Source organism: Erigeron canadensis, chromosome 3, assembly GCF_010389155.1.
Source record: "Erigeron canadensis isolate Cc75 chromosome 3, C_canadensis_v1, whole genome shotgun sequence".
Classification (NCBI taxonomy): Eukaryota; Viridiplantae; Streptophyta; class Magnoliopsida; order Asterales; family Asteraceae; genus Erigeron; species Erigeron canadensis.
In genome coordinates, this window is record NC_057763.1 from 6,602,908 (window position 1) to 6,629,923 (window position 27,016).

At 34.7% G+C, this 27,016-nt stretch overlaps 3 protein-coding genes and 1 pseudogene across 3 annotated transcripts; all 4 read left to right on the forward strand.

The window, feature by feature from the left end:
* Window positions 1-3,282: 3,282 nt before the first annotated feature.
* On the forward strand, window positions 3,283-5,229 carry LOC122593695 (G-type lectin S-receptor-like serine/threonine-protein kinase At1g34300). Its single transcript, XM_043766140.1, has 2 exons — window positions 3,283-3,526; window positions 3,909-5,229. The coding sequence occupies exons 1-2, from the start codon at window positions 3,484-3,486 to the stop codon at window positions 5,108-5,110; spliced, it is 1,245 nt and encodes a 414-aa protein (XP_043622075.1). The 5' UTR covers window positions 3,283-3,483; the 3' UTR covers window positions 5,111-5,229.
* A 1,352-nt stretch (window positions 5,230-6,581) lies between these two features.
* On the forward strand, window positions 6,582-9,118 carry LOC122594140 (dual specificity protein kinase zak2-like). The gene is made up of 2 exons (XM_043766613.1): window positions 6,582-7,755; window positions 7,889-9,118. Exons 1-2 carry the CDS (start codon window positions 6,702-6,704, stop codon window positions 8,962-8,964), a joined length of 2,130 nt encoding a protein of 709 aa, XP_043622548.1. The 5' UTR covers window positions 6,582-6,701; the 3' UTR covers window positions 8,965-9,118.
* A 2,450-nt stretch (window positions 9,119-11,568) lies between these two features.
* On the forward strand, window positions 11,569-14,938 carry LOC122594303 (annotated as a pseudogene).
* Window positions 14,939-21,500: 6,562 nt separating this feature from the next.
* On the forward strand, window positions 21,501-23,277 carry LOC122591436 (G-type lectin S-receptor-like serine/threonine-protein kinase At1g34300). Its single transcript, XM_043763704.1, has 2 exons — window positions 21,501-23,078; window positions 23,248-23,277. The coding sequence occupies exons 1-2, from the start codon at window positions 21,549-21,551 to the stop codon at window positions 23,275-23,277; spliced, it is 1,560 nt and encodes a 519-aa protein (XP_043619639.1). The 5' UTR covers window positions 21,501-21,548.
* Window positions 23,278-27,016: the final 3,739 nt, after the last annotated feature.

Genomic DNA, 27,016 nt, shown 5'->3' on the forward strand with positions numbered 1-27,016 from the left:
GGTCCCACTTTTTTAAAGAAAATAGAAAAGAAAATAAAAAAAATTTGCGACGAAAATTTGCAACAAATTTTGCAACGAACTTTTGTTGCAAAAAAAAAAATTTAAATTTTAACAAAAAAAAGTGGAGGGAAACAAAAACAAAGGTGGGAAATCAAAGAATCGAATTTTTTGATTTTTATTTTTTACGAAATTTTGTTACAAAGCAAAAAAAATTTTATTTTAAAAACACCTTTTACAAATAAAAATATTAAATTAACAAATATCAAAAACTTCTTTATACTCAATAATTCAACCAATTTTACATCCACAAAATTATAAAAGATATATATATATTTTTCTAATATCATCAAAAATATATACAAACAATGAATAAACAACTAATTGTATGTATTTTACATTTTATGACAACAATATCATCCAAATATAACAATACCTTATATATAATAAACAAACAACATATAAACACAAAAATTACACAGGAAACAAAATCTATACAATTAAATATGCAATCCTTCACTTTTTCTTCTTGAACAAATCTGAAAAAATATAAATAAATTAAATAATTAATAAATCAAAAATATAAAACTGAAAATTTAAAATTTTCTGAAATATAAATATATATGTATATATAACATATATATATATACATACATACATACATAAAGGTTAATAATTAAATAGTTAAGAAAAGAAAATAAACCAATTCAGATCTGGTAGATGGAGCGGCGGCTGGTGGTCCGGCAGGGTGGCGTGGCAGTGGTGGTCCGGCGGTTAGTGGGTGGCTGGTGCCATGGTGGTTGTGGTTATAAGATTATACAAAATAGGAAACAAAGCTTTGATAAAATAAAAAAGAAAAACGTAAGAAAATGAGAGAAAAAGAAGAAATACCGGCGGATGACAGCGGTGGAGGGGGCGGTTTTCCGGCATCCGGCGGCTGGCCGGACTTGGATCCTCAAAGAAGTGGGAGGGAGGGAGAGAGTAGATAAGGTTTTTAGGGAGTATGTGTGTAAAATTAAAAAGAAAGGGGTAAATGTGTTTATATAGGTAGGGTTTATTAGTGGGTTTGGGCTTGGGTTTTGGGTTGGTTGGGCCGAAATTTAGTTAAGTTTGGGCTTTTTATTTATGTAAAATCAATTTGTATTTATATTTATTATATACTTTTTAATATATATATATATATTATTGTAATCTTTTATGGAATAAAAATGAAGATTTTTTCGTATATATGTTATTCTTATTTATATTTGTGAATTAATTAAACATGGTGTACGCAATATGATTATTTTTTTTAAATCAAAAGTTAAAAAAAATTGAAAATAATTAAAAAAAAATTTTATAACGTTTTAAATACATTAAATAAATATTGTAGGATGTATATTTGGATTATATACCATACACAATTTGTATTTTTTCTTATAATTAATAGAAATCACATTTGAACAAAATTAAAATTGACAATGGTGAAGTCGATCATTTTGGTGTTCGTGAAAGTAAGAATTTGCATTTACGATTAAGAGGAAGTTAAAGAGTCTCAAGTGCTTTTAGGTATTGATCATGATCATCGTTGACCCTCAATATGTATGTTTGCATGTCTCTCTTAACTATCAAATGTTTCGTTTATTGTGGATCATCTTATAATATGTCTCTCTTAACTATCGGAAATTTCGTATAATATGTGTGTATATGTATGCATGTAACATTGGATATCTGTTTTTTCCTACTTTCTAGAAGTTTTGTTTATGGTGATCATAATCATTCGTTTTGTATATAACTCATGATTGGATATCTGTCTTTCCTAACTTCGAGAAGCCTCGCTGATGGTGTTCGTATAATCATTGGGCCTAACAGACCCGATACACTTCTTAACTATTCATTGTATATAATTTGTGTATTTGATCTATTGGCTCATATATAAGTGTGTATGTGTGTATATGTATGCATGTACAATTGGATATCTGTCTTTCCTAACTTCGAGAAGCTTCTCTTATGGTGTTTGTATAATCATTGGGCCTAATAGGCCCGATACACTTCTTAACCATTCGTTGTATATAACTCGTATATTTGATCTATTGGCTCATATACAAGTTTGTATGTGTGTATATGTATGCATTGAGCCCAATAAGCCTCGCTGATGGTGTTCGTCTAACCATTGAGCCCAATAAGCCCGATACACTTCTTAATCATTCGTTTTGTATATAACTGATGTATTTGATTTATTGGGTCAAATATAAGTGTGTATGTGTGTATATGTATGCATGTATGACTAAATATCTGTCTTTTCTAACTTTGAAAAGTTTCGTTTATGGCATCCATCTAGTCTAATTATTGGGCCTAATAAGCCCAATACTCTGCTTAATCATTCATTTTGTATATAACTCATGTATTTGGTTTATTGGGTCAAACATAAAACATTGAGACTAATGGGCCCAATATATGTCTTTCGAAACTACGAGAATCTTCGTTTATAGTGTTCGTATAATCATTCGTTGTATATAACTCGTTTATAATCATTATTTGTGTATACGATTATAATATTGTTATTTTTCATTCTATCATTTAATTAAAGTATTACAAGTTAATAACTTTTTTATATAAATTTTAAATTTAATTATAATTCACAATATAAAAAAGTAAAAAGAATAATAAAAATTTTTGCAACGAAATTTCGTTGCAAAAAAGTTAGCGAGAAAACAGATTTTATAGAGGCAAAATGTGAAAAACAAATTTTTTGTTATGCAACGAAAATTCGTTGCAAAAGAGATTAGCGGGAAAACGAAATTTTTAGAGGGAAAAGATTGAAGCCAAATTTTTTTTTCTGCAACGAAAATTCGTTGCAAAAAAGATGGCGGGAAAATTTTTTCACGTTGGCGGGAATAAAAAGCGCAAAAAAAAATTCGGGGAAAAATTTGCAACGAAACGTTTTCGTTGCAAAAAAATTTCAGTAAAAGAAAATAAAAACTATTTTTAAATTCCTCTTTTGCAACGAAAATTCGTTAAAAAAATAAAGTTGACTAAAAAAGTCAAAAAGTAAAAGTTTTTTGTCGTTTAGTGTGTTTTTTGCAACGAAAAATTTTCGTTTGCAAAAAAATTTGTGGCAAAAAACCATTTTTTTTTGTAGTGAATGTTTAAAAGTTGGGTAAGGAAACTGAAAGGTTGTCATCTTCCAGCAAAGAGAAAACTCCGCAAATATTCCATGAAGTTTCCTGTCTGAAAGCTACCTTTTAGCTCATTTATACGTGATTACGTGGTTGTATTGCCAACATATTACTCTGTGGAAACTTACTCATGACTGCCCTACATATAACTGAATCAAAGGCGATGATTGTATAACAACAAAACCAAAAGTCATATTCTATTGGTCTCTTTAAGAAAATACTACCATAACAGACTAACAGAGTATAAGTTCCAAACAGCCTATTGATCGACTAAAGATCTCTGCATAAATAAGTCTCTTATAAATAATGTTCCTATCATTATAACATTATGTCAAATGCTGCTGTTGGCGTCATCGTGGTTGCAATTATCGGTAAGTTCTATTGCACAATCTTAAGAAGCAAATCTTGAAGGCACCATACCACTTGTAATTTTACATCCTAAAAACTGGTAAATGTATAGGGATCCCTTTTCAAGCTTCCTGTGGAGAATCAAGCCGTTCGCTCTAATATAAGCAATCTAAACCACCTAAGATTTACTAGACTTTTTCCGAAACCACCTAAGATTTTTTCCGAAACCACCTAAGATTTTTTAAATAATGAGGTTTTCTATGGCGATATACTAGACTTTTTCCGAAACCACCTAAGATTTTTTAAATAATGAGGTTTGAACCCGGGTCTCTTGCTAGACCATTAGGATCCTTAACATGCCTAACATATCCTTATATCTTAATGTACTTGGTTTCTCTTTTTCAGCTTTTATAACGGTACTCATCTGTGGATTAATGTGCAATTTAAGTTCTTTCAAGAAAAAAAAGAAGGAGCCATTAGACAACGACTCTTGGTTTATTCCCCTGGCCATGGTCCAGTTCTTGGATGACATGGAGAGGGAAAAGCCCATTCAGTTCACCTCTCATCATCTAAGAATAGCCACCGACAACTTTACCATCAAACTGGGTTCAGGTGGGTTTGGGACTGTTTACAAGGGTATCATCAGTAACAACACACCTGTAGCAGTCAAAGTACTAAATGGGACTTCCGACAAGAGCATTGAGCAACAATTCATGGCTGAAATGAGCACAATGGGAAGAACCCATCACTTTAATCTGATTAGGCTATACGGATTTTGCTTCGAGTCAAGTTTAAGAGCTCTTGTATACGAGTTTATGGTAAATGGCTCTTTGGATCACTATTTGTTTAAAGAGGACAAAAAAACTATTATAGGGTTCAAGCAGCTCCATGAGATTGCACTGGGTTCGGCAAGAGGCATCACATACTTACACGAACAATGTCATCAAAGAATAGTCCACTATGATATCAAACCAGCAAACATCCTGTTAGATTCCAACTATTGTGCAAAAGTAGCCGATTTTGGTTTAGCCAAACTTTGCAATAGGGATAACACTCATATAACCATGACTGCAAGACGCGGTACCCCAGGCTATGCTGCACCAGAGCTCTGGATGCCTTTCCCAGTTACACACAAATGTGATGTTTATAGTTTCGGGATGCTACTTTTTGAGATCATTGGTAGGAGAAACAACATGGATATGACTTTTGGTGATAGCCAACAATGGTTTCCGGTATGGGCATGGGGCAAATATGAAAATAAACAATTGAAAGATTTGATGATAGCTTGTGGAATTGCAAAAGAGGACGAAGAAGTTGTGGAAAGGATGCTTAAGGTTGCTTTTTGTTGTGTGCAGTATAGGCCCGAGACTAGGCCTATGATGAGCATTGTTGTAAAAATGTTGGAAGGGGGTTTAGAGATTCCGGATCCTCTAAATCCTTTTGCACATCTCTTTTCAGGGGCTAGTGAAGCCGGTGATTCTTTGGCTCAAATCGCATGGAATGTTGGTGGCTTAGACTGGTCTTCATCTAAAGCCGTATCCAAATCTACAATATTAATGGAAACACCAATTATGAAGAAATATGAGATTACAATTGCATCGGTGTAATCACATTGAGCAGTAAAGTGGCACTGTGTATGATTGTTATTGTTTTATTAAAGCACTGTTTGGTAATTATTGGAATAGATAGAATGAAAACATTCTGATACTTGAATGTTGTTAAGTAATTCGGTGTGCCATTGAGCACTTGTTATGGATTTGCATTTTGTGTCAAACTTTTATTTTTGGTGCCATTGAGCAGTAAAGTGGCACAGGGCCGGGGTTGAGTGACCTGTGCTCGGCTCTACATAATTCGTTTCACACATCTATCATTATAAGTGGGATGCCTCGAGTTGGAAGGAATATTGCCCTACTGGAGCGGGTATATGGAGTTGCTCTTTAAACAAGGCTGAATACATAAAATTTGTGCAATTATATGCCAACACATACCATATTACCAAAGCTCAAGTCATTTACACAAACAAGGAATGCAAAGTTTTCTTATAATGATAAAAACTAGCATAAACTGGCTAGGAATGCAAATATTTCATATAAAATAGATACAAATACTACGATGATCATAAAGGTTGGTTGGCACGTGTTATTCATTGTTCTTTTGCCCTAATCCGCTATTAGTTTTGCATGTACGTTACATAAACAACATGCATTCTAATCTTTGTGACTAAAAATATAACAAATTAATTTATTCATCTACACTGAGTTCCGGAACTAAAAACCACAAAAAGAAAAGTGTGTACTTGTACACATACTCATTGAATTACCAGAACTCGATTACCCATCCCAAAATCGCGTATGTAATATAAGATGCATGTATACATATGTATAACAATATATTATGTTATATGCGACATTGTCAAAAAACATTTAATTTCAAAATATTAAAAATTTAAGGTGTAAGTAAAGGGTTACACGAGTTGGGAGTCACACTTCAACAAAATAAGAACCGGAGGAGAAAGAAAGAGGTCTTTATTGATGGAAAATGCTTTGCACCCAGAATAGGACTAATGCAAATTCAAAACACTCAACGTTGTTTTTTTTCAAAATTTTAATTGGTAAGGTGTTTGATTTTGGAAGGATCCAACTGGGGTCGAGGGTTCGAGTCCCACTTCCCACGTTTGTGGGTATGGATTAATAGGAGATTTTTTGAAAGTCCTGAGTTTCATTCCAGACATGTGTGTAATTAGGAGTATATTTAGATTAAAATGTGGTTAAAAAAAAGTTAGCTCTTTCGAGACTAAAAAGATCAACCTTGCTTTATCTTTATCCATTCAATAATATATATTTTATAGTTAGTTTCGTTTATGAAAATATTATTTTAAAAAGTTAACTATAAAATGGGTGTAATAAAGTAATTTGACCAGGTCAAAAAGAGTGCGTGGAAGAAAGTTAAAACAAATAATATATAATAGACCATTGGGGGTTGGCTTTACACCGAACTTTTTTATGGCAAACATAACATCTGATATGAGTCAAAGACATGCATGGGTCCATCTCTCTTTCCAGGAAGAAGCTCATCATCTACCAGTGAGTTTACTATCATCCTTTAAAATTATATCTAGAGGTCATTGCTTCTACTTATGGAACCAATAATACTGCTACTGATAGACTAATAGTAGTATTGCGACTAGCTAGCAATATAATGGCAGGATCCAAGCCTTCGACCTCCAACTACACCTCGGTACAATGGTCACAACCATGTCGTCAAATAGACTATCCTGAAATTCTTTTAGCAACCGAAAACTTTAACGAATCATTAGTAATTGGGTGCGGTGGTTTTGGAAATGTTTACAAAGGCAACATCAACAATGGATCAAAGCTAGTTGTTGCTGCCATTAAACGTTTGGATTCTATGTCTAACCAAGGGGAAACCGAGTTCTGGGCTGAAGTTGAAATGCTATCCAAGTTACGTCATGCTTATCTAGTGTCTTTGATTGGTTATTGTAGTTACGAAAAAGAGTTTATCCTTGTCTATGAATATATGCCCAATGGAGCATTGGGTGATCATCTTCATAAACTTGGTACCCGTCTTTCCTGGCGTCAACGACTCTGGATCTGCATTGGTGCTGGTCGTGGGTTAGACTACCTCCATACTGGTACAGGAATTGAGTTTGGGGTTATACATCGTGATGTGAAGAGCTCAAATATTTTACTAAATGAAAGGTGGGCGGCTAAAGTTTCAGATTTCGGGTTGTCAAAGATAAGCCCAGCAAATCAACCATCAACTTATGTTAATACTCTTATTAAAGGCACTTTTGGGTATGTTGATCCAAATTACTTCGCTACTGGTAAATTAACAAGGAAATCCGATGTATATGCGTTTGGGGTGGTATTGTTGGAAATATTGTGTCGTAAAAGACCACTTGATCCAAGTCTTGATTTGGGATTCGCAACATGGGCTCAAGATTCCATCAAAGAAGGTAATTTGAAGAACATAATTGACTATGATATAAAGAGTCAGATATCCCCAAAATGTTTGAAGGAGTTTGTCCGAATAACTCAGAGATGTTTGGATAACCATCCAAAGAACCGTCCTACCATGGGTGAGGTTGTTGTCGGTCTTGAATCTATATTGACCTTACAGGAGAAAATCGACAATTCATTGCAAACCACAGGCAAAACATTATTCGGTAGAATGATTGATATGTTTCCCTTCCCCTCCAAACCTGAGAACTCTGATATTATAATCTCTTCAAGTAAGTGTGTGCAAATTCTCTAAATTTCTATATCTCCATGTTCTCTTCTCACATATTCCATATACATGCATCTTAAAATGGACCATGTCCTTTTGATTACTATTCTTAACATTTCTGATGACACTATTTACAGGGGTCAATGAGGCAGGTGACTCTCCGTTTATTCACCTAGCCATGGCCCGGTTCCTGCATGACATGGAAAGAGAAAAGCCCACTCAGTTTACCTCTCAGCAGTTAAGAATAGCAACAGACAACTTTACAATCAAACTAGGTTCAGGTGGGTTTGGGGCTGTTTACAAGGGTATCATTGGTAACAACACACTTGTAGCAGTGAAAGTACTAAATGGGACTTCCGACGAGAGCATTATTGAGCAACAATTCATAGCTGAAATGAGCACAATGGGAAGAACCTATCACTTTAATCTGGTTAGGCTATATGGATTTTGCTTTGAGTCAAATTTAAGAGCTCTTGTATACGAGTTTATGGTAAATGGCTCTTTGGATCACTATTTGTTTAAACCGGAGAAAAAAACAGTTATAGGGTTTGAGAAGCTCCATGAAATTGCATTGGGGACGGCAAGAGGTCTAACATACTTGCACGAAGAATGTCCTCAAAGAATAGTCCACTATGATATCAAACCAGGGAACATACTCTTGGATTCAAATTTTTGTGCTAAAGTAGCCGATTTTGGTTTAGCCGAACTATGCAACAGGGATAGTTCTTACACAACTATGGCCGGAGGAAGGGGTACCCCTGGCTATGCAGCACCCGAGCTATGGATGGATCTCCCCGTCACACACAAATGTGATGTATATAGTTTCGGGATGCTACTTTTTGAGATCATTGGTAGGAGAAACAACATGGATACGAGCCTTGGTAATAGCCAAGAATGGTTTCCTGTATGGACATGGGGCAAATATGAAAAGAAACAATTGGAGGATTTGATGATAGCTTGTCAGATTGCAAAAGAGGACGAAGAAGTTGCGGAGAGGATGATTAAGGTGGCTCTTTGTTGTGTTCAGTATAAGCCCGAGGCTAGGCCTCTGATGAGCATCGTTGTGCAAATGTTGGAAGGGACTTTACAGGTTCCGGAGCCTCCAAATCCTTTTACACATATAATTTCAGGTGATAGTGAGGCAGGCGATTCTTTTACGCAAATGGCATTGAATTTTGAAAACTCAGATTGGTCTTCATCCGAAGAAACATGAGATCACATTTGCATCGGTGTAATCACATTGGCTCAAATGGCATGGAATGTTGGTGGCCTAGATTGGTCTTCATCCGAAGCAGTTCACAAATCGACTGTAGTTCACAAATCTGAATAGTCGTACAGAATGAAAGGTGAGTTTATTTTGATGTATACAGGAGCTTATGGCTAACTCAAAGTTCTGCTTCTGTTGCTAAACGTAAATTTAGTTTACTCTTTTCAAATCAAAATTTAGTTTACTTATTATATGTGCATTACTTGGTGCTTCGCTTTTTTTTTTTTTTTTTCATATTAATTGGTGATTAGCTGTTTGTTTTATTCCTGATCAAAACCAATTACCTGCATTTTTGTGCATTACATGGCTGTCCAATTTTTATTGCGTACGTGGATATATCACTTTTTTTACAAATATACAGCATCCTAATGTATATATCAATCGTCTGAGGACCATCACAAGTTTCCTATGTAATTTCCTAGATCATGGAGACCAACTCTTCTATTACATTTATTTGTCATATGATTTTCTAATTTGGACTTGGTAAACAAAGTTTGCCGTCTTGAATCTTAATTTAATGTTTTGTGCTACTTTTCAAATAAGAAAAATCTTAATTAAATGACCAATTCAATCTTGTGAATGTTCCTGTGAAAGTTCCTTTTTGAGAGCTACTCGCGGATTTGTCTTGCATGCAATTCTTTGGATGTATCAGAAAAGGTTAAAACTCAATGTGATTAAGTCACACGTCTCATATAAGTGACATATAATTGGTATGTGTTTTCTTATAGGATTAAATCATATAAGTCTCATGTAAAATGGTAAATCAATGCAAACTTAGAGGATTAAATTTTGAGTATGAACCCAATCTTACATTAAATAGGAATTAAGTTGAACAAGAAGTTGAACAGACTCTAAACAGGTATATAAACTTATTGTCTATACCCTCGATCTCCAAATGAAAGTCGCCCCCAATCAAGAATCGAGAATGTTTATTACTACTAGAGTGAAGGCCCGTGCGATGCACGGCGGGGTAAGTCTCGGTGTTTGACGTCTTGGTTGAAGTTTGTTGATTATATATGCATCGACGTTTGCACGGTAGTTTAACTAAGAAATGCATAGTCAAATGTCTTAATGCATGTTGTTTTAGTGTTCACTGGTGGTAATAGTTTCGTGTAGGATAGTTTCTAATTGAGAACGTACATAATGAATTAACAATTCCGTGGTATTAGTTTTATATTTTTCATACAAACATGAATTTCAACACGTTGTATCGAGAATAATAATTAATTACCAAGTATTGCTATTCATTTTATAATCTCTTAGAATTCGTAGAAATCCATATATGGTTTTTAAAAATATCATATAGGTAAGTCAAAGTGTTATTGTTGCACATGTTTTTGGTAGACATATGTCACTTATGATCACATTGAGTGTAGATGGAGACAATCACATGCATTCATAACTCAAATTTAAAACACGTGCATAATTAAAAGGCATACGAAATTAGCTGGGAAAACATAGAAAGGGATGGTGTCTTGCACCTCAAATATTAATAAAAAACTAGCATACCATATTACCAAAGCTCAAGTCATTTACACAAACAAGGAATGCAAAGTTTTCTTATAATGATAAAAACTAGCATAAACTGGCTAGGAATGCAAATATTTCATATAAACTAGATACAAATACTACAATGATCATAAAGGTTGGTTGGCATGTGTTATTCATTGTTCTTTTGCCCTAATCCGCTATTAGTTTTGCATGTACGTTACATAAACAACATGCATTCTGATCTTTGTGACTAAAAATATAACAAATTTATTCATCTACACTGAGTTCCGGAACTAAAAATTAAACCGCAAAAAGAAAAGTGTGTACTTGTACACATACTCATTGAATTACCAGAACTCGATTACCCATCCCAAAACCGCGTATGTAATATAAGATGTATACATATGTATAACAATATATTATGTTATATGCGACATTGTAAAAAACATTTAACTTTAAAATATTAAAATTTTAAGGTGTAAGTAAAGGGTTACACGAGTTGGGAGTCACACTTCAACAAAATAAGAACCAGAGGAGAAAGAAAGAGGTCTTTATTGATGGAAAAGGCTTTGCACCCAGAATAGGACTAATGCAAATTCAAAACACTCAACGTTGTTTTTTTTCAAAATTTTAATTGGTAAGGTGTTTGATCTTGGAAGGATCCAACTGGGGTCGAGGGTTCGAGTCCCACTTCCTACGTTTGTGGGTATGGATTAATAGAAGATTTTTTGAAAGTCCTGAGTTTCATTCCAGACATGTGTGTAATTAGGAGTATATTTAGATTAAAATGTGGTTAAAAAAAAGTTAGCTCTTTTGAGACTAAAAAGATCAACCTTGCTTTATCTTTATCCGTTCAATAATATATATTTTATAGTTAGTTTCGTTTATGAAAATATTATTTTAAAAAGTTAACTATAAAATGGGTGTAATAAAGTAATTTGACCAGGTCAAAAAGAGTGCGTGGAAGAAAGTTAAAACAAATAATATATAATAGACCATTGGGGGTTGGCTTTACACCGAACTTTTTTATGGCAAACATAACATCTGATATGAGTCAAAGACATGCATGGGTCCATCTCTCTTTCCAGGAAGAAGCGCATCATCTACCAGTGAGTTTACTATCATCCTTTAAAATTATATCTAGAGGTCATTGCTTCTACTTATGGAACCAATAATACTGCTACTGATAGACTAATAGTAGTATTGCGACTAGCTAGCAATAGAATGGCAGGATCCAAGCCTTCGACCTCCAACTACACCTCGGTACAATGGTCACAACCTTGTCGTCAAATAGACTATCTTGAAATTCTTTTAGCAACCGAAAACTTTAACGAATCATTAGTAATTGGGTGCGGTGGTTTTGGAAATGTTTACAAAGGCAACATCAACAATGGATCAAAGCTAGTTGTTGCTGCCATTAAATGTTTGGATTCTATGTCTAACCAAGGGGAAACCGAGTTCTGGGCTGAAGTTGAAATGCTATCCAAGTTACGCCATGCTTATCTAGTTTCTTTGATTGGTTATTGTAGTTACGAAAAAGAGTTTATCCTTGTCTATGAATATATGCCCAATGGAGCATTGGGTGATCATCTTCATAAACTTGGTACCCGTCTTTCCTGGCGTCAACGACTCTGGATCTGCATTGGTGCTGGTTGTGGGTTAGACTACCTCCATACTGGTACAGGAATTGAGTTTGGGGTTATACATCATGATGTGAAGAGCTTAAATATTTTACTAAATGAAAGGTGGGCGGCTAAAGTTTCAGATTTCGGGTTGTCAAAGATAAGCCCAACAAATCAACCATCAACTTATGTTAATACTCTTATTAAAGGCACTTTTGGGTATCTTGATCCAAATTACTTCGCTACTGGTAAATTAACAAGGAAATCCAATGTATATGCGTTGGGGGTGGTATTGTTGGAAATATTGTGTCGTAAAAGACCACTTGATTCAAGTCTTGATTTGGGATTCGCAACATGGGCTCAAGATTCCATCAAAGAAGGTAATTTGAAGAACATAATTGACTATGATATAAAGAGTCAGATATCCCCAAAATGTTTAAGGAGTTTGTCCGAATAACTCAGAGATGTTTGGATAACCATCCAAAGAACCGTCCTACCATGGGTGAGGTTGTTGTCGGTCTTGAATCTATATTGACCTTACAGGAGAAAATCGAAAACTCATTGCAAACTACAGGCAAAACATTCTTTGGTAGAATGATTGATATGTTTCCCTTCCCCTCCAGACCTGAGAACTCTGATAATCTAATCTCTTCAAGTAAGTGTGTGCAAATTCACTAAATTTCTACATCTCCATGTTCTCTTCTCACATATTCCATATACATGCATCTTAAAATGGACCATGTCCTTTTGATTACTATTCTTAACATTTCTGATGACACTATTTGGCCTCTTCATGTGCGACTGATCTTGGGGTTAAGAAAGTTGTGGAAGTTCACAATATATGTGAAGAGTTGTCCTAGTAGTATGGCAAGCACTTGGTAACCTTAAGGTCCCGAGTTCGATCCACACTTTGCCCATTCCTTTAAGGTACCCGCTACCAACGAAGTCTAGGCCCACATGTAAAGTTCTAAAAAAGCGGGTTCAATCCTTCGGTTGCCAATGTTCAAATATAATAATTAGTACTAAAATGATTAAAAAAAAAACCCCGAGGACTATATATCATTGATAAACTTAAGAAGCATATTTTGAACATATTTTCTCTGTTTGAAGTTTATTTTTGTATAATGTCCAGGGAGGTCGTTGCATGTCTCCAACAACACAAAAGACGACATTCAGTTGCCAATGTTCAAATACCGTACTATAGCTACTGCCACTGCCTCGTTTTCACTCAACAATTTACTTGGAGAGGGTGGATTTGGAAAGGTTTATAAGGTAATTACTATCAAACAAAAACAAGAGAATGAATATACATATATATTGTATAAACAAGCAATTTGTAAAAGAATGTTAGCCCTGCACTTTGTGAAGTTACATACATATGAAAATTGTAATCTTCAGGGTGTGCTAAAAGAAGGGCTAGAGATCGCAGTTAAATGTCTCTCCAATACTTCCAACCAAGGATTGGTAGAGTTCAATAACGAAGTCTTTTTCCTTTCAAGACTTCAGCATATAAATCTCGTGAAGCTCATTGGAAGTTGCATAAAAGGAGCCAAAAAGTTACTAATCTACGAGTACATGCCAAATAAAAGCTTGGACACATTTATATTTGGTGGTAATTACATTCACATATGCAAACTCAAGTTAATTGCTAATATTAGGCACTACCATGTATACAAATAATTGACTAACAAACATGTTCCACAGATGAAAACCAAAGAATGCTATGTGATTGGACAAGACGCTTCAAAATCATTAAAGGAATTGCTCAAGGACTTCTCTACCTACATCATGGTTCACTAATAAGTATCATTCATAGAGATGTTAAAATGAGCAACATACTACTTGATCTGAATATGAACCCAAAGATATCAGACTTTGGCCTAGCTAGGAGTCTTGAAGAAAATCAGAGCGAATCAGAAACACGTAGAATTGTTGGCACATAGTAAGCCATTCTGAAAAACCATTCATTCTTGTTTTGTTGAATTCATTAGTATACCACTCATGCATTGGAACCCATGGTTATGGACCCGAATCCATTAGTATGGAATATTTTCTTTTCCAAGTGAAATTGATTGTTATGTATGCAGTGGTTACCTAGCACCGGAATATGCAATGTATGGTAAATTTTCAACCAAATCAGATGTATATAGCTTTGGGATTTTGGTGTTGGAAATTGTGAGTGGGAAGAAAAATACAGGATTTGTTGGCCATAATCTTACTCAAAATGTATGTTCACCAGTGACAAACCTATTCCTTAATTTGATTTACAAAATTTCATATAAACTATGTTTCAATGTTATATTCAGGTATGGAGTGCTTATAATGAAGACAGGTCACAGGAATCTGTTGATGCTACTCTAGTTGAATCATGCCATGAACCTCAAGTTTTAAGATCAATCCAACTAGGATTGTTATGTGTTCAAGACGATGCAAGAGACAGGCCAGAAATGACAAGTGTAGTTCAAATGTTAGACAATGAAGTTGTTTTGCCATGGCCCAAGGAACCAGCGTATTTCATGTCAAAGGAATTGTCTCCTAGATTTTCTTCAACCGATAATTCAAATAATGATTTGACTATTACACAGGTAGATGTCCGATCTTCAAATGATGTCGACGATCTGCAATTCACTTTCCAAACTACTATGTAACAAAAGGATTAATAAAGAAGACGGTCCACCTGTTTATGTTCCCCTCATATGCCACCTGCGACATTACCCACATGCATTTTTTAACCAATCATCTGGTACTAATTTTATTACTGTATAATGTATCAATTCTGTTTCCAGTGCAATGACTTAAAAACTCTCTTATACCTCTGTCGGCCTATACACCAGAATACATAAACAGAGAATTGAAGGTAATTACGCGTAGTCTTTCCATTTTCATTAGAGATGCGACTAGATATACTTTTAACGACTTAATAATTTTTTTTTTTTCCTTTACACATGTTTAGGATCTTTCTTTTCACCTGTAAATTACTAAATGACACATCTCTACACAACAATGATGGTTAACGGCGGAGCCCGTCAATCCATGAAGGAGCCATGGTGGCTAAGGACGGTGCTCATCAGTCCATGACAGAGCCAAAGTGGCTAAGGGCGGAGCCCATTAGGTAGATCACCACCGATGACCCCCTATGACCTATCAGCCTCTATGACCTATTACCTCCACCATCCACCCTTTATGATTTTTTTCAAGAGTGAAGACTGATTAGAATCACAATTTTTTTTTAACCTATACATGTGTAGGTTATGTGTAAGCATAAAAAAATGAAAATTAAAAGTCGTCAAAAATATATCGAGTCGCATTTCTAATGAAAGAGGACAAAACTTTAAGACTACACATACTTTTTTTTTCATCTAACGATGTACGATTTGTGGGATCAAACATTTTGAATGATTTCGATGAAGTCATCAAGGAGAGTGAAAAGGGAAGAGAATATGTGATTTAGAAAGGTTCTCACGTTTTTTTCTTAGGCTATGAGGAGCAGGGCTTCTCCATAAAGCCCCTTATAGAGATATCTTATGCCATGTGTCAATTGATATCTTTGAAGCATGGAAAGGAGCGTCTTATTTATCACGCCATCTACAATTTTTTGTCCAATAACGCCCTTGGGGGCAATGTATATAGCTTTATTGGGCTTCTTATGGCTTCTTGTAACAAAAAGTTGGAAAAATGACGCCCTATAAAGCCTTGTACCGGAAAGCCTTAAAAGCTCTGATGATAATTCACCCTATAGTACTACGTATAAGTTATAAATATAAGATACAAGATAGTGTGTAATTGAATATTTGTGTGTATATATATAAGATTTCCAACATGCATTTGTCGAAAAATTGTTGATATACAAAAAACAAATGTGATAAAGATGCATCCAAGAATGATACATAAAACAAAATATGTGCTTGATACATAAGAGTATTTATTGAACACTTAAATAATGATTAATAAGCACCGACTATGTTAATTTACGGACTTATAATGCATCAAAGTTAAAAAACTTTGAGTGTTCTCATTGCTCTCATTTTATAAGGGGAGGGAGCTGAGTGTTCAACTCTCTCATCTCCCTTCAAATACCCAATCAAATTACTTCACTTCATTTCAACCCTTCAACTTTTTTTCAACCTTTTTTAGTGGTAACCTAAACTCTCAACCTTTCCTTCACATTTTAATAATTTATCCTTAACATTATAAACTTTACATAACTAACCCTTTTTAAATTTATATGTTTTATTAATAATAAAACACATTACATAATACTTAAAACACATTACATATTAAAAATAAAATATTACATAACTAAAATTTTTTTTATATTATGCCAAAAAAAAATTGTTGGAAAAAAAAACCTTATTTCACTTTGCTAAAAAAAACTTTATTCACTTTGCTAAAAAAAATATTTATTTCACTTTTCCAATTAACAAAAAGTGCACAGCAGCTAAAAAAAAAAAAAGGGCAGTTTGGTAGACTTGTCACTTTACACCCCTGGCACATCTAACTTTACACTGCAGGACCCCCAATGGTATACCCCAATTTACATCTCCAGTCCCTGTCGCCTTCATCTTCCAGCGAGCTATAAGCTCGCGCCCCCCATCTCTCTCCGAGCTTGCGAGGCTGGCGGCCGAAACTCCCTCATCTCCCGCCTCATCTCCCCTTTCACTCCCTCCCCCTAAGTTGTTCTCATTTAAACACAACTATCTATATCATAACTAAAAGAGAAAGTAGAGGCTACACTTGACACCTTTAAAACTTTTTTTAGGCCTAAAACTCCCCATAATTACTCTAGAATTCTTTTTTTTTCTACATTCTTTTTAATTTTTATTTACATATTAGTTGAGGGTACACTTGACACCTCTTAAAGTTTTTTTTAGACCTAAAACTCTCTCATAATTACTCTAGAGTTGTTTCCTTTTTTCTAGATTTTATTAAATTTTTATTTACTTATTAAATAAATAATTATATTTAAAACTATAAATGCACTTTTATCAAAACAAATATTTTTAAATTATAAAGATATACATTATCTTTAAACCTCTCACAATAAATAATTATATACAACCTAAATTTTTATAAATTATTTTCATTCATATTATTCCTCTGCTTCCTATTATTAATAAACAAATCAAGTTAAAATAAATTTCTCAATAAAAGAAACCTACGATTGTTTTTTTAAATTAATCATTTTAATTTTATTTTTGGTACATTGTTCGTGTTTGTTTATGATTTGATATTGAATTGTTATGTTATTGTTATTTTGTATCTCTTTTAATTTAGTTTGTTGTCAATTGTAGTTTGATTATGGCTTATTCTTCTATTACAAAAGGGTTTATTCTCATAAATTTGTTTTGTTCATATTTTTGTTATTTTTCATCTGTTTTGTTATTTATTATTTTAATAGAAAATGTCACAAATGGTCCCTTTGGTTTGTCATATTCGCATTTTGCTCCCTATGTTTTTTTTCCATCGCAAATGGTCCCTTACTTTTCCATTATCGTTGCTAGAGACCTCTGATACTAACTTCTGTTAACTTTGACCGATTAAAGAGGGTATAATTGTCCATTCAAATATCACCACCACTATATTTCCTTTTGAAAAGCACAACCACTATATTTACACTATTTTTTTACCTTCTCTCTTATAAATATCTAAATAAACTTGATACTGTATTTCTTTCCTTTTATATAAAAGATAAAGGGAATCCATATCTATATCATCTTCCTGTATAAACCAACCAAATCCATCAATCTCTATGTGTCTCCCTCTCTCTCTCTCTCTATATATATATATATATTCAATGACACATATATATCTATATATTTATCTACAACAATGAAATTTAAAGAATGGAAAACAGGGAATGGTGATGGTGTGTTACTGTGGATAGGAGTGTTCAAAACCGGGTTTTTCTTATTACTTCATCGGCTTCATCGTCTTGATTACTTCATCGGCAACCATGGATGATGATGACGAGTTGTTGTTGTTGGATTTCAACTTCATTTCCATTAAATATGAACAAAACCCAGTTAATGAAATCAAAAGATAATTAAACCCCTTTTTGCATAAAGTGAACCCATCGATGGTAAGTGTTACTGTCTTTTTTAATGTGCTTGACATATTTTCCAGATTATGGTGACTTTCTAGGAATATATATTTATATATATACATATACGAGTATGTATATATAATAATATACTTGGTAAGGTTTTTTACTTAAGAAATTGAGGTGTGTTCGACGACAATAAGAGAGATAGGGAGGCGGTGTATGATTTGTGTGTGTTGATAGGAGGGGAAAGGGTAGTGTATGATACAACCAATGTCACCGCTGGTCGAAAGCACACCACCATCTTCATCAAAGATGATATTTAATATCCTTAAAATTTCAAACCAACATCTTATCAATAATACATGTGTCGGCGGAATTAGTGACTGGTGGTATCAGTGGTTAGGCATGGTGGTGGCCTGTTGTGGCAGGTGGATTAATACAGAGATCTCTTTTTTCTATATATATATATATATATATCATAGATGCAGATGCATATTTATCTTTGTTCCATGACTTGACTCTGAACACTGGTAACGTATTCTCATGGCAGGGAGGGTTTTCATCATCTTCCGTATCGATTGAATTAAAGGAAAAGGGATTTGGGTGGTTTCTGGGTTTGGGTCTGACTGAAATTGAGGCAAGTTAAATAAATATATGTATGTATAAGTATATAGGTATAAATAAATATAAATATGTATATGTAGATATAGGTTGCAAAATAGACGATTATACCCTCACGTTTTTTGCACGTGAAGGGTTTTAACGGTGAAATTTGACGGATGTTAGTGTCAGGGGTCTCTGGCAATGAAAATGTAAACGTAAGGGACCATTTGCAACGAAAAAAAACATAAGGGACAAAATGTGAATATGACAAACCAGAGGAACCATTTGTGACATTTTCTCTTATTTTAATATTTTGAAGACTAATATCTATATAAACACACACATACACACACCATTATCATTTAAGCTAAATGGTACCTGATCCCCTCGGAAAACCCCACAAACCCAATTGGTTTGGTAGCTTGTCTTTTTATCGGGTCCGGGTATAAGATTATCTAAACTGACTCATGGCCATCCCTACCCCCAAACAGTGTTTCACTAACGATATTCATCCATAGAACTTGCTGTGTCTTATGTTAAACATGACACTTTCCCACGAAATTTCCCATGGACTTGCAATTCTGTCTCCTGTGTTTGTCTATTTTATCTACTCATAGCTTAATAAATCATTTTATCTATGGGAGGTGATTTTTCTGATTTTACTTGCTATACTACTAATCGTTTTTATTGACAATTTTACCCTTAGCATTTAATAATACTTCTTCCCTTTAATGATAGATGATAGATTTTGGACCCTTTAAATTATTTAGTTTTTCTACTCCACTGGTACCTTGAATTTTTTGTTAAGCGAATACTTCTTAGTTTATAACCCGACCTGAGTATTTCATAGTTTGGGCCTCTTTTTTTTTCTTCTAGTGTAATACAAAAAAGGTATATATTAACATTACAAAAACAAGGTTAAATTAGTTTTATAACGTATATCACAACTGTTGGTTCATTAAGGTTCGGACACTTAAACAAATCTTCATATGCTTTTATGGCTATGAATATTAATTTGTTACATCATAATCGTACGTCTTGCAACAAGAACAAATAGTTAGTGTGGTTGTTTTAGATTATCAACAATTTAAAAGAATAGAAACCTATTAAATTAATAGTAGTATATGATAATAGGCATTAATTTAATTTGCTATCTTTAAAAAATTTGTGCTTTCATGAATTAACAATTAAATATGAAATGCAATATTTATTCTGATATAAAATAGATGTTTCAATCGTATTGTGTAAATCCTATAAAATAACTGCTGACGTACGTGCGGTAAGAGGAATAGGTTAAATTAGTTTGTGTGATCAAATAATTAAAGGGATCAGTTTCCTCGAATATAAGAAACTTTGAACGAATGTCTATAGTAGGAAATAACTAAAGTTGTGTGTATTGTATGTAAACAACTTTGAAATAATGTTTATTGTATGTAAGAATTTCGTTTTAGCCAATTAAAATCTGACAAGTGACACCTGTATATGGTTGCCACGTATGTTTTCTTATATACAATAAACATTTTTCAAGTTGCTTACATAAAATACACATAACTTTAGTTTTTTCCTACTATAGACATTCAGTCAAAGATAGTTACATTCCAGGAAACTAATCCCATAATTAAAAGGGTTAATATTTAATCATTGAAGGAACCAAAATCACACTCGTAATAAGTTTTAAGGGCAAAACTGGTATTAAAAGTAATTTGTAGTATAGTAAGTAAAATCAAAAGTTAAAAAATCATCTCTATGCAAACATTTTTGGGGAAAAACAAATCCAACTAGACCAAATTAAATGAATACCTGTGGCCGGAAGATTGAAAAAAAAGTTTAAATATCTAGAAGTGTAAGTAATTTTTACATTTTTTCTATTGTGTGAATGTAACTTTCATTTGGTTCATTCTATGTAACTAACCTGCTAAATTTGAACGATTAATGTAAAATTTTTACATTGACCAATAAAAACTTCTACGTGGCAGCTCATATGGTGTGCCACGTATACACTTTTACATTAATCGTTCAATTTAGCGAGTTAGTTACATACAATGAACCAAATGAAAGTTATATATTCACATAATAGAAAAAGTGTAAAAGTTACTTACACCCCCAGATACTAAACCCAAAAAAAAGAGCATGTCATTTTCATTGACAAACCTTGGCAATGTCTCCAATTGTTGAGAATTCCACCAAGGTTTATGCCATAGATATTAGGGATAAGTATCTTGTAATGTAACAAACTTTGAACGAATGTCTATAATAGGAAATAACTAAAGTTGTGTGTATTGTATGTAAACAACTCGAAAATAATGTTTACCGTTGTCACGTATGTTTTCTTACATAAAATAAACATTTTTTAAAGTTGTTTATATATACAATACACAAAACTTTAGTTATTTCCTACTATAGACATTCGTTCAAAGTTTGTTACATCCCAAGATATTTATCCCTAGACATTAATGTTACTCTAGCTTACAAGTTCTAACACAAGATTTGTGTGTGGAAAATATTCACAGTGTCAATGAATAAGACATAATATATGTATCCATTTTTGAATCTAAAGAGGTTTCATTATTGAATTTCTAATAATCTTATTAAGGTTATGCCAACCGATGTCAATGTTGCTACTTTCGTTATTGGTAACTTTTTCCACTTGATCTTTTCATGGGAGTAGTTGTTTAAAAAGTTTGTTGATCTTAATGATTTTTTTTTTCTTTTTTGCAGTGGTTGTGGTAAAGATAGCCATCATTGTATATGTATGTCACAGAAGATCTAAGATGAAAGTGGATCCACTGGTTAATGACTCCCGTTTTATTCCCTTGACCATGGTCAAGTTCATGGACGACATGGAACGAGAAAAGCCCATTCGGTTTACATCTCAACAGCTAAGAATAGCAATGGAAAACTTCAGCATCTTATTGGGTTCAGGCGGGTTTGGGACAGTTTACAAGGGGATCTTTAGCAATGGAACGGCCGTGGCAGTGAAAGTACTTAAAGGGAGCACTGACAAGAGAATAGAAGAACAATTCATGGCGGAAGTAAGCACAATGGGAAGAACCCATCACTTTAATCTTGTTAGGCTTTTTGGGTTTTGCTTTGAGTCGAGTTTAAGAGCTATCGTATACGAGTTCATGGTTAATGGATCTTTGGATAACCATCTGTTTAAAGCAAACAAAGGGGATATGATAGGGTTTGAGAAGGTTCAAGAGATTGCGGTGCGAACTGCAAGAGGCATTGCATACTTGCACGAAGAATGTCCACAGAGAATAGTTCACTATGATATCAAACCAGGAAATGTACTGTTGGATTCCAACTTTTGTGCAAAAGTAGCCGATTTTGGTTTAGCCAAACTTTGCAACAGGGATAACACTCATATAACAAAGACAGGGGGACGGGGTACCCCAGGGTACACTGCACCCGAGCTCTGGATGCCTCTCCCGGTTTCTCACAAATGTGATGTTTATAGTTTTGGCATGCTACTTTTCGAGATGATAGGTAGGAGGAGAAACATGGATGTGACTCTTGGTGATAGTCAGCAGTGGTTCCCGAAATGGGCATGGGATAAATATGAAAAAAAGCAATTGAAAGATTTGATGATAGTTTGCGGATTTGAGGAAAAACATCAAGAAGCTGTGGAAAGGATTCTTAAGGTAGCTCTATGTTGCGTACAGTATAGGCCCGAGACTAGGCCAGTGATGAGCATTGTTGTGAAAATGTTGGAAGGAGCTTTAGAGGTACCAGAGCCCTTAAATCCTTTTTCGTATTTATTTTCAGGGGTCAATGATGCTAATGATTCTTTGGCTCGAATAGCATGGAATGGTGGTGGTTCAAATTGGTCTTCATCCGAAGTAATCACCAGGTCTACCGTGGTCACAGGGACCCCTCTCATGAAGAGATATGAGCCTATGCTGGATTTTATCCACGCATCCCCTGCAAGTTATTGCATCATGGCAGATCCCGAGAAGATCTTTGTTCATCTTCTTCGTGAATTCTGGTGGACATGTGACTATGATGAGTCCACCAAGGCTATTACCGGCCCTGTACGCCAGGGGTCGAAAATAATCACCATCACCCCAGAATCACTTCGCCATACCCTTCGGTTTCCCCAAGAAACTGAAGAAAATAATATTCTTGAAGCAGTTAGTGATGATGTATGGAAGGCTTGGTTGCCTTCAATTGGGTATAATCATAACTTAAGAAACCCTACAGTTGCCCTAAGCAATCCTTTAAAACAAAATCTTCCGGGGATATGGAGGGTTCTTTTCACCCATGTCATTCAGTGTGTGGGTGGAAACTCAGGATCTGATGTGCAAAATCGAGCTTTAATATTTGTAAACTAAAACTACCAAAGAACTAACTTCTAAGCACTCACGGGCAGTGGACCCGATCGTTTGTAATATAGCAAAGAGGTAAGTCTGAGTTCGTTCTCAGGGACTGTGAAATGATTAGTTGCTTGTTAAATGGTTTGGAAAACAGGTGTTGCTCGAAATTCCCTTTTACAATTAAACAAATTGATTTGCCAATTGATTGCATAAAATTAAAGAAAGATTCAGACGAAATAATTAAAAGTCATCCACCTTGACTTCCCTTGACTTCAAATGTGATTGCATTTGATGAGGAACAAATTCTTTAGAGTTTGAAAGGTAGTTGTGACACGATTAAACTACTCACGTGGTACCACCATCCATGAATAATTTATCGAATCACCTAACTACTAGTTGAATTACCCAAGCCGGTACCACCAAGACCAAGACAATTCTCCTAACAATCAGTTTTTATTTACTTATCAAATTATCAATTGAACCTATGTGACAATAACGTGGTACCACCAACCGATATCAATCACGTTGACAAATTTAATCTTTTCTTAAAATGATATTCACTATCATACCATGAACTAGTGATAATTACTTATAGACAAGTAACCGTTTTAAAATCACATACACATTCGACTGGTACCACCAACGAAGAATCATATGCAACCAATATCGATTTTAATTAAATGAAAAGAATTAAAACCATCAAGATCACGGAACAACGATAATTAAATAAACCCTTTTGAATTAAAAATATAGCTATCACATTATCCGTCTAGTTTCATCAAGGTGGATGATTAAACAGTTAGCCACTTATGATCAATTCACAATAATCAAAGAAATGGAAAAGAAACATGAAGTACCAATTGTTTGAAGAAAATAAATTGCAAGACAATGATGTAGATACGATCTAGATGGATGCCCGTAATATCTTCAATGAGTCCGCCTAAGTGAAACACTTGATTGGAGAAGGAAGAATCCTGATAGAGCAGCTCCTAGAAAGAATTTGAATGCCTTGAAATTCGTGCCTAGGGTTTATATTTATACCTCTTGAAAAATAAGGCTTTAAGTCGGCCGTTGACTTTTGTTGACCAACCCCCCACTGCGGCGCAGTGGTCATGTGAAGGCCTCCACTGCGTCGCAGCCAAATATCACTGCAATTCCCTTCGTATGCAACATGGGCGACTGCGGCGCAGTGGGCTCGTGCATGCCATCCACTGCGGCGCAGTCATAGTTCTTGACTCGTCTCCGTTGACCAATGCACCACTGCGCCGCAGTCGCCCTCGTTTACGACCACTGCTGCGCAGCCAAATATCTCTGCCTCAAACTTGTTCATGCATAAGTAACCACTGCGGCACAGTGGTACAGTGACATAGCCCACTGCGTTGCAGTCAACACTAAGGTTTCGATAACTTCATTTTCAACTTTCAACTCGCCACTTTCATCATTTCTTTTGCATAAATAAACTCTCGACTTCATGGATTATTGTATTAGCCAATAGTCTTCCAAATGTGAGCCAAATGACCACGTAACCTGCTAAGCGCCTGAAACCACTAACAAACACCATAAACGCACCAAATGCACACAAAATAGACTTAAAACATATAAATAAATGGCCAATAATGATGTGGGTACTGGGTATAAATTAGTCACATCAAATCCCCCCACACTTGAGCATTGCTTGTCCTCAAGCAAATCCAAACTTAAAGTAAACATTCCTTGGCAAACAAACTATCAGACAAATGACAAGTTTCAAAAAGAAGCAACACCAAGCATGTCAAATGACAATAAGGTGGGTGAAGTAGTTTTAATCTTAAATGAAAACTCGAAATGTTTGACAATACCTGAACAATCCGTAAGCCACGATAATCAACTAAGCATAAATGAAACAAACGATCCTACCAATATCATTGTACTCCAACAAACTTACATTTGGTGTTGAATATATGAAGAATCCCTCATAGCTTAGTCGTGATGTATACTCTTTTACCATAGGCTTGAACTAGGATCGTCACTTCACCATTACGGTGCAAGGATCGAGTACATCGTCAAAATAGGCATTGAGGATGGGTGTATAGTTAAACTAAGGCTAGTTATATGAATATGTTCAAATGGAATTTATGGTTGAACGTTGATGATAATTGTGAAAAATGAAAAAGTATATAATGGATATGTTAAGTGCACAAACTAATCTAATATAAACCCATACCATTGATTGTCATCAAACCACCAACCCAAACTAGCCAAGCAAAACCCGATACCACTGTGCTGTATCAACTTCAAACAACCAAATCCTCCAAAATAATACAACAAACTTCCTAGACATTTAGAAATGAGAAATATTTACTAGTAGCCCGAGTTCTCTTTTTTTTATTTTTTTTTTATATTTTTGTATTTTTCATTCTCTTTATTCTTTTAGAACCATTTTTACTCTACTAGTAAATAACCTCTTACAATGATAACATGTCTATAACTCTTCACTTTCTTTGTTTGAACAACCCAAGATAATCTTCAATAACTTAACCCGTTCACATATCCTCATAGACAAGAATAATTCACAAATCAACCCATGAAACTCTCCCAAACCATCCAAACAACCATGACAATCAACGGCCCCCCAGATTATAGGTATAGTGAGGTTTAGTTTACAAGTATGAATGGGAATTTACAGTGGAGTAGTTAAGTTCAAAGATATGTGAATGTACAAGGAAAGGTGAAAAGTTGTATGTATAATTGTATAAGGTTGTATAAGGGTGTGGATATACAAAAGAAAAATTGAAAGAAAGAAAGAAAGAAAGATGTGTAATCAAACCTAAATGCCAATTCGTCATCCAATGTACTCGTCACGATCACCAGGCCAAGTTCTAGAATCAACACATCACCTGCACTCTCTCATCAATAGAAGACCCCGGAAATGGCTTAGAAATACCTCAAACACGCACATCCTAGTGCAAGGCATCAAAAATGATTACCCTTACTCCCGAATAAATCCAAGAGCCTAAGAGAGGGACGTATTTACGAGGCAAACAAACCAAAACCGTCACCTGAACAACTATATATGAAATGATGAAATCTCACATTTGGGTGTTTTGGATATATATGAGTATGCAAGTAATGATATCAATCCCGAAGGACTAGCCAAATAACCATTCATTGTCAAGGAAACAGTTTGTAGTAAAATTGCTTATTAAGTAATCAATTAAATGTCAAAAGCAAATTACCACAAGGACAAGTTCAACTCAAGTTTAAAAATCAATATCAGCTTCTATTATCCCGCCAAATTGATAATACCAGTTTCAAACATGCACATCACAGTTAAGAGTTCAAAAGAGAAACTCAAACCCCTGGATAGAATCTAAAGGCCTACGAGAGGGACATATCAACGAAACCGATAGGAATCTCAATGACAAAACAACAAAAGTGACATACCCGGTAGCTTAAACCTATTTGCCACCCCCCCACACTTAAGATGGACAATGCCCTCAATGTCCATATTCGGTCACAAAAGGAAATAGGGGTAAGCGAAATCGAAAAAATAAAAGCACATACCGGAATAAGGACACATTTCGTGTTGAAACAAGTTATCGACCCCGTATAGCAAATGGCACTTCCGAAATAGGAAGGACACTTTGGTGAGCGGGATAAACAACTTGTGCCAAAACGGAATGTGCGAAAGTCGAATACATCAAACATACCAAACACAATGCGGTGCTGAACTTACTGCCAGCATATGCATGTCATCACACAATCAACAATCAAGGGGTCCCCCCCACACTTGGGTGAAACTACAACCATCCATACCTGCTGCATAACACATCAACAATGAAGTCATAATAATAAGCCCCATAACAACCTATTGTTCTTGCAACCAACATACAATCCTAAAAAAAATAAAAATAAAACAAAACAAGTTCAATGTCTCATCACCC